Source organism: Oryza sativa, chromosome 8 (genome assembly GCF_034140825.1).
Source record: "Oryza sativa Japonica Group chromosome 8, ASM3414082v1".
NCBI classification, from domain to species: domain Eukaryota; kingdom Viridiplantae; phylum Streptophyta; class Magnoliopsida; order Poales; family Poaceae; genus Oryza; species Oryza sativa.
The window spans coordinates 22,358,662-22,367,721 of NC_089042.1; the positions used below are offsets into that span (position 1 = coordinate 22,358,662).

General features: G+C 39.5%; 1 protein-coding gene across 3 annotated transcripts; it reads right to left on the reverse strand.

The window, feature by feature from the left end:
- Positions 1-20: 20 nt before the first annotated feature.
- Positions 21-7,558, reverse strand: LOC9268645 (cyclin-dependent kinase C-3). 3 transcript variants are annotated; one of them, XM_015794734.3, is made up of 11 exons: positions 7,294-7,558; positions 6,130-6,211; positions 5,936-6,026; positions 5,827-5,853; positions 5,571-5,668; positions 4,431-4,503; positions 4,229-4,346; positions 3,974-4,091; positions 2,125-2,255; positions 1,961-2,018; positions 21-428 (listed from the first exon to the last, which is right to left on the reverse strand). In XM_015794734.3, the coding sequence occupies exons 1-11, from the start codon at positions 7,407-7,409 to the stop codon at positions 375-377; spliced, it is 966 nt and encodes a 321-aa protein (XP_015650220.1). In that variant the 5' UTR covers positions 7,410-7,558; the 3' UTR covers positions 21-374. The 3 variants fall into 3 exon arrangements, with proteins under 3 accessions (XP_015650220.1, XP_015650219.1, XP_015650221.1); XM_015794733.3 differs by having other exon boundaries at positions 2,125-2,264; XM_015794735.3 differs by having other exon boundaries at positions 2,125-2,264; positions 6,130-6,557.
- Positions 7,559-9,060: the final 1,502 nt, after the last annotated feature.

The following is a 9,060-nucleotide window of genomic DNA, read 5'->3' on the forward strand; positions in this document are numbered from 1 at the left end:
AACATGCTGTATAATTAGAATACCAGTAAAGAGCTGCTTAGGCTTTATTTTGTACTTTGAAGGCACTTTGTATAGCCTTCACTTCAGTAAGTGCTGTTCTCCATACCACAATAGCACAAGAAGAATTGCTTACTATTAAAAAAACTAATGGAATGGATTGTCACAAGTAATAATGTACAACATATCCACATATCTATTGAAGCTATTAAAGACAAAAAAAAAACATTTTTACTACGCAGTAGCCCTATAGTTCCTAAACCAAGGTCAGAAGGAGAAACAACAGTCTTCAGATAGTACTTACACCTATTTAACGCCAAGGAACTTAATCCTTTGCAAAGAACAGTGAGTCTAGATTCTTTTCCACAGAAAGGACACTACATTTTAGTGATGAAGTATGCTGCGCAAAGAGCATCATGTGCGGAAATCCTCTGCAGAATAAATAAAAGCAGAAAGGTATTAGATTGTTTCCACGTTCAAGACCCACAGTAAAAAAACCTTAAGAATATTCTTCTATAGAGAGTACAATTGATTCTCTAAATCATAGTATAAAAAACTGATACAAAATTGATATTAGCTGGCTCCATTCATATTGAATTCCAGATATATCCGATTTCAGAAATTTAAATTTTATTTATACTAGAATGATGTGCACATGTATCCCAAAGGTGCACATTAATTATTGTCCAGTTCAAACAAATGCATATATGATTTACATCAGATCAACAAACAACCTCGACCTGCATAGGGTGTTTTACAAAGGTTTCCTACATTTAACACACATGTCTACACAAATCCACTCACAACTATCTTCTGAAGTGAAGAGGTGAAGTTGAGTGTGGAGTGCACAATCCCCGCTTACTCCTTTGAGCAGCATAGATATAGCATAGCAATTAAACATAGAACCTTCCCTGAATGTGTTTAAAATGTAACAACTATTTATGTTTACGATACCAATAGGGTTAAGTACGTTTTACCCCTCCTCAACTATCACAAAAGTTCGATTTACCCCCTCAACTATGAAACCAGACAACACGCACCCCTCAACTATTAAATCCAGACACTTAACCCCTTTGTGCTGGTAGTTTTGGCCAGGTTGTCTGAGGTGGCACCTCCACTTGGCGATGACATGGCAGCACATTAAAATATCCCATCTGTCCCTCTGCTTCTCCCCTTCTCTCCCCGTGAAAATTCCCTACTCAAATCAAATCCCTAACCGTAGGCTGTAGCTACTCAAATCAAATCCCTAACCACGAGCAGCCACCAGAAGGCCGCTCTGCCTTCTTCAACCGGGAAGATTGACAAAATTAAAGTGGTGGTCAGGGAAAGGTCAGAACATCACCTCACCATCAGGACCATAAGGGAAGACTTATGGTTATGGCTAATGTCAGACTTGTGGGATGATGATCTTTTGATTTTGCTTGTGGCTAATGTTAGACTTATGGCTAAGTGACTTATGCATGTAATGCAAGACACGGTATATTATGGTTATGTTAATGTCAGCCTTATTGTTATGTTAATGGCAACCTTGTCAAATTCAGTTCTGCAAATTACACCTTTATGTGCTTTTTTTCTTCAAACAATAGGACAGTCGCAAATTGATGGATTGTTCAGCCACATGGAGATGACATGTCGGACAGCATGGTCTAAACCATCTAAAATAGGGCGCAGGGGATTAAGTGTCCAGATTCAACAATTGAGGGGTGTATCTTGTCTGGCTTTGTAGTTAAGGGGGGCAACTCAAACTTTTGCAATGGTTGACCGGGGGGGGGGGGGGGGGGGGTAAGTTTAGAACTAATCGTTATCAATGGATATCTTGAGTTCTATAAATTAGTCCAAATCTTTACATAAACATATAGTAGTTTACATCTTAAATGGTATAAGTGGCCTAAATTGAGATGGCTCTCATGCCTCAACATCATATGAATTCTTGTACACTGAAACATAAGAAAGGGTAACATACCTCAGTAGGATTAAGAATCAACATGCGATCAATTAAATCCACTGCATGAGAGTCAAAGCTGTAGAAGAAAGTTTTTAGCCACATTACTCCATTATTCTTAATCTTAATAGAAAAACAGTAACTACTGTTGATAAACGGATGAGAAGTGATAGCAGGTGGACTACTTGTGAAAAATATCTCTCAGACGTCGTTTCGTTGGGGTTGTAGGACGAATAGTCTTGTACAATGGAAGTTTGGATACTCCTGGCCAGTTTTCCTCATTTGGAAATCCACAGAGTTCAAATATTTTTGATAGCTGCTCTTGCTAAAACAACATACGAGCTTCTGTCAGAGTTTTATATGGAAATAAAATACAAAATGAAGATTGTAAATATCATGCAGTAATATATCTGAATCCAAAAGAAAGACCATTGTGTTGACATGCTTAGTGCTTATGAGGGGGAGGGGTCGTTCTTGGAGCCAAGAAAAAAATGCAAAAAAGAAATTTGGCATAATGTCATTTCACTATGAGGAAACGTAACAAAAAGGGCAATCAGGATCAATAGTTGCTCAATTTCAAAATATAAAAGAATATAATGTGTGCACGTGATATATTTGTGGAATGGCATTTTTCCAAAGAAACATATCTATCCTTCATATATCTTTCTGATCATATGTTTCAAGTGTACTATATACCATAGATTACAACTTTTGAAATGGAGAAGAGGAGTAAAAGTAGAACTTAACTGAAAAAAATTTGGACAGATAAGAAACGTCACGGTGAAGGTAAAATCTAATCCCTGCGCGCGCGCGAATTAGTCTTACGGCGAGATGCCTGCTACAGCCGTCCAACGATGTGAGTCTCATGTAGTACATCTACTAATCTATTTAAATTTTTTGATGGCTTATATATTTCAAACCATGTATTATTTTTAAGATCTGTTTTAACCATTAAACTCCACTCAAAATATATGATAAAATGAGTACAATATTAAATATATTGAAATATTTAAAAGTAATTTAGTTAAACAGTAGAAGTAACTAAGCTCTGCAATGGAAGCAACTTTTTATAGAATGCATTAGAAGTAATTACATATATGTGTTAAAAGAAATATCTTCATAGTAAAGTGTGGATTCACAAGTAAATACATAACTTTTTTATTTGAGGTAAACCATATGTTTGTGTATATATCTATAGATTATTGTTTTCGATGAAAGCAATTTATTTTATATAGGAAGTAACTCTTCATATTATTAAAAGTTGCTACACTCATAGAGGAAAGTAACTGAAAAAATAGAACTAACCTTTTACGGTGTTAGAAATAACTGCACTGCTAGAGAGAAGCAACTCTTCATGGTATTTAAAGTAACTATATTGGTATAGGGAAGTAACTCTTCATAATATTTAAAGTAACAACACTGCTACAAAAGTAAATAATTTGAATATATTCAATATTGGACTCAGTTTTGTCATATATGTTCAGTAGATTACGATGGTTCAATTGGATCTTAAAAACAATATACGGTTTAAAAGATATAAGCCACCAAAGAATTTAAAAGTACTAGACTCTGTTAGCATGTGACTGCATAGTACTAAAAGTGAAAGTGCATTATGACATGTCTTTTTTCCAACAAAGCTGGACCTGAGGAAAAGATGCAACGCTTCTATTTTTGGTAAGTGCGTTGTGTCACTGCTTACGATTCCCTTTTCTTTTTCTTTTTTTTTGGAAAAACATGTGCGGGAGATTGCTGTAGCCCGTGGGTTTCTATTTTTGGACGGTCGCTCATTAGCGCTAAAGCACTACTACGCGCCACATAGTCGCGTCCAAAAAATCATCATGCTATAGACAAAAAAAGGTTCAGTTTGTACATGAAACCATAAGTTGTAATATTAGGCGTTCAACATGCATTATCGAGTATTAGAAAACATCAAAAGTACAAGGTAATTCATTGATCTTATCCCCTAGTCCCAATCTCAATAATAGCAATAATAGAAATAGGAAAACAAGGAAAAGTAAAAGGAATGTATCATACCTCAGTTCTGCCAGGAAATAATGGTTTCCTCAATAAAAATTCTGCAAATATGCAACCAACAGACCATATATCCACTGCTTCAGCATAATTTGTGGCACCGAGGAGCAACTCTGGGGGTCTAAGAGCAGTTTGTAGAATGAAGGAAATTGATATCAGCAAAAGGAGATAGGAAAAAAATACAACACAAGTAAACATGTTGGGGTTGGACAAGATGATATATAATAGCATAAGTCCTTAATTCTTTATTCGACTTACCGGTACCAGAGAGTAATAACATGATTTGTGAAACTTCCGTCTCTAGTGAATGGCCTTGCAAGGCCAAAATCAGCGAGCTTTAACAGCTTACCACCACCACTTATTAGAAGATTAGCCCCTATAAATGGTAACAAGTAATCTGAGGGTCGAATAAAAATGATCATAGATATAAAAGTTGAAGATACATTCAAACAGAACAAACCTTTGATATCACGATGAAGTACATTGTTGACATGGCAGTAGTGCAATCCTTTTAACAACTGCTCCATATAATACTACAGAAATGAAAATAGACAACAATGAATAGGCTGTTCTTAAGGAGTACAATCAACTTGTATCCTGCTTGGTGAAGCACTGAAGCTTAATTTGTTTACAACAGCTTGCATAAAACTATACAAGAGAAACTGAGCGAGAGAAGAATCTTTTGTTTTGGTAAGCTTACCGTTCAATGTTAATTGTTACAGCAAGTTAAATCATATTTCTGCAGCAAGTATGTATTAGTGGAAATTTTATTCTGTTGGAACCTGCAGGTACCACGCTAACCATGTGAATTGTTGCATGCAATATTTTATCCTATCCGATAGGCATCAAGGCACAAGACAACATCCCTACCACTATCCCAACCTCCCTCGTCCTTGATACCATCACAAATACTTATTTGTCCTTCACATACTCCTTGCTGCAACCCTCAGCCCTCCTTGGTCACTGTTGCCAGACCTGGTTTCCCAATTCCCATAAATGTCACCATGGTCCACAAACCACAGATGGCCTCTCACTCTATCCATCCCTGGCATGCAGCAGTAGTGTGGAAACACTTGAAACCAGGCCAAGTTAGTTGTTTGAGGCTACTGATGAAGGAGGTGACAGGATCCATGTCCAGGAAAAATAAAAGCAGGTATTGATCCACCCCCCCTATGGTGAATTCTTGGAGAACTTGAACCAATTTTGGAAGTTTTGTGATTTACTAGTTTAAATCTCTCAATTCTCAGGATGAAAGCAGAAAATTCCTAATCCAAGACAATAGCTCCTTTAATCTTTAGCTCAAAATTCCATAGTCCACTTTGAAAGTACGAGAAGAAAGGGGGCATCTCTCTAAAACACAGGGGCGGAGCTAGAGTCATTAGGAGGGGTTCCCAGGAACCCGGTGAAAAAAAATTTGTAACTAAACCTTACCTATTTTCACCATGTGTGCACCCCCCTCAATATAAATTTAGGCACCCATATCAACTTAAACTCGATATAAAGTGAGTAAATTAAACAAGTGGCACCCCCCCTCCATTTCGTTCTAGCTCCGCCCCTGCTTAAAACACATGGGATAGAAGAACTACATATACCAGAGTACCTTGACTTGGGATGGGGTACTGTGGTGCAAGACTTTCTTCAAATCATGATCCATGTATTCAAAAACCATATAGATATCTCCCCTATACATGTAATCATCTGCAGAATTTTAGCATAGGTTATGAATGATTTCTGTGCATTGATCAATATGAAGAAAAAATTGAGCAGAATGAAAAATTATTAAACAAAACAAATAAAATATATCAGCATTAGCACATCAATGGAGAATGCAAGAAACAAAGAATAAAGTAACTGACCTGATCCTCCTGCTCCATGTGCTGTACCTGAAAAATATTTACACATGGTGGGAATATGCAGTTTTCTGTACTCTTAGACATCTTGAAATTGCTAGAAGAAATTTGTTACCAGGAGATACTACAATTTCTTTCAATCTGATGATGTTCTCGTGATCCAGCTTTTTTAATAGTTTAATCTCACGCAAGATTTGGCGTGGAAACTACAAAAGTATGGATCAGATCAGAGAAGTGCAATGTTCTTCAATGAACACGGTTGCTCATTAGAAAGAGTAGCCATAGCTTTGTGGATATCATAAAGCTTACCCCTTCTTTGCCATCATCCAGTTTGATTTTCTTAAGTGCTGCTCTTTCTCCAGTTATAATATCCATAGCCTCGAATACTTCACTGAGATTGTTAGGAAAAATAAATAAATGTAGAGGTAAAACTAGCGCACTGCCAGCTTGGCCAATGGTGAAGAAGGTAAATTCATAAAAAAACTGGTACCACATTTAAATATTTAATATGTATTGTTATTATATATTGGTCCTAAGGAAAATAAAAAGGAAACAAATATTGCAACTGCGTCATTTATTTTTGGACTCAGTGAGCTGCAAACTGCAAACCATACTAGTGTGGCATAATCTGGACTGTTGCCAATCAAGCGAAACCTCATTTCTTCTGCACACAGGAAAGAGCAGTCTTGGATTCTTTTTCCTTATGGAATATGGATGAAATTGCAAAGTCGTTGGACCTAACAAGACAATATTCGAATTCACCCATCAATTACATGTCTCTAACATTCTTTATCTTTTCCTAATGTACTTCGGCAAATGAGATGTGAATTTTTAATAAACCTGCTTTGTACAGGACAAAGGCCTATGTTAAGAAAGATATGCTACTCCGTGTGAAGAGACGGGATGTTTCGAACGAATCATTTATATTGGTTAGTGTTGTAGCGAGCATTAAGACATGTCCTCTTTCTTTCATCATGGTGAAAATCTCAACTAGCTAGCCGCCGTGGATAAATTACTTCTCATTGTTGCAGGTTAGTCAGCGTATCTGCCAAATAACTAGCGAATTCAGCAATCAGCTGTAAATGAAATGCCCCACGTGCAACATTAACCAACGAAACCTAACCGAAACCAACGAACCACTACATATTTCTAGAGCTCAAACGAAAAGGAGTAACTAAATATAGGGAAAACAACTAGACCAAAAATGTCGCCTCGCATTCTGAAGCGAGCAAACTAGCCAGCAACAATTGACACAAAGCGTGCATTGACTTGACGAGAATTCGACCTCTCACAATTCCGTGGAACCACAGCCCTAACTAGGGGGGTGAGACGAACATCCCGCCCCCCACTACGATCTCAAAGGCTACACCGCTACACTCCACCGCGGCTCAACCACGCCGCAAGGGAGACAGCGATTTCGCACGAAACATTTCATAGCGCGAGCGGCGGAGATCGAGGGGAAGTTTCGCTTACCCGTAGGTGCCCTCGCCGATCTTGCGGATGCGCCTGAAGCAGTCGACGGTGCGGGCCCCGGCGGGGGCGTAGTCGGCCAGGTTGAGCGCTCCCGGCGGCGCCTCCTCCCCGTCCATCACGCGGCGGGCGGCGGAATCAACGGCGAGGGCGGCGGCGGCGGCGGCGACGGCGAAGGCTAGGCTAGGCAGGCAGCGGAGCGGAGGAGTAGCGGCGGACCCGGAGGAAACGAGTCAAAAGCGGCTGACTTTTTCTTTCTTCCGCTCTTGGGCTTGGGACGCAACGCCGTCTCGAAGAAGGATTGTCTGGTTGTGGGCTTTATTTGGGCCGAGTGGGCTTCATCTCAGAAAGTCAGTGGGTTTGGGCCGGAGGAAGACTTCTGCCCTCTTTGGATGTCTTTACAATCTGTTGTAGAGAAAAAAAAGAGAGAGTATATTTTGATTCCCTCAACTATGGCCGGGTCTGATTTATTCCCTCGACAGTAAGAGCCTGTTTGGCTGTTTGGTTATTTGGTACTCCATCCGTCCCATTTTAAGTGTAACCATAAGTTTCTATATCCAATTTTAATCGTTCATCTTATTTAAATTTTTTTCTAATTAACATGAATAATACTTTATGCGTGACTTATGTTTTTAATTTTTTTTAAATAAGACGGATGATTAAAGTTGGGCATGGAAAATTATGGTTGCACTTAAAATGGGACAGAGGGAGTAGAACTCTTAATTTCAAAAGTTAGGTGTTGTGAAGCAGCCAAAACGCAGCTCCACCTCCCTAGTTTATTTTGTGATAACACTTCAGCTAGCTCCACTTCTATTTTGGATGGAGCTGAAACTGTTTGGATGGGCTCCAGCTTCAGAAGAGGTGGAGCTAGAGCCAGAGGTCTACCAAATAGGCCCTAAAACCATTGTAAATTGGATCTCAACAATTTTGCAACCTGATTTTATACCATACTACTATACTATGTGGCATCCACAATGACCCATGTGGAAATTGACAAGGACCCATGTGGAATTGACCACCTTTATTTCTTCCTTCAACTATACTACTCTATCCTCTCTCTTCTTCTTTCCAACAGGCTCGCTATCGTCCTACTTGGCGGTTACCATGCCTTGTGGTTTCATCGGCAATTGATTGTTGGTTTTACAACAGTGCAAGGGGATACACAAGTGAAGCAAATGGCATCTTGTGGGTTGGGTTGTTGCCATCCTCGGATGCTATTGTGACGCTGAGTTCTTTGACCCTGAGTCCCCTTAGGCCCCTTAGGCCTTAGCCTATGCCTCCAAGTTGACCCTTAGTTCATTGTGGGCGGCCACATTGCTGGTATACTCTAGTCAGTGCCCCATTGGTGCTAGCTCCCCCCCGCCATCCCACCTTTCCCGCCGCTGGGAGAAGCTCCCCTAGATCCGATTGGATCAAGCTTGTCTCCTATAGTAGTAGGTGCCACTATTGAACATGCCACAAGTGTCAATGCAGCCGTCGGAGACTAGGAGTTTGTGGAGTCACCTCGCCGTGATGTTGATGGCGCAGCTCAACTTGCACCCCTTGATGCACGGGGGTGATAATGGGTCAATGCCCATGGGTTCTTTCACAACCCTATCTATCCCTCATATATTTTTAGTTCAAAATAAATAGAAATTTAGCCCACCCCATTTTATACCCATCAATATTTTGTAGGCTAAAATGTTGGGCACTTTAGCATCCCTAAATGCACCCGATGCCACCATGGACGGTTCCTTTTGAAAGTTCAAGTGCCATTAATTTGGTTTTGAC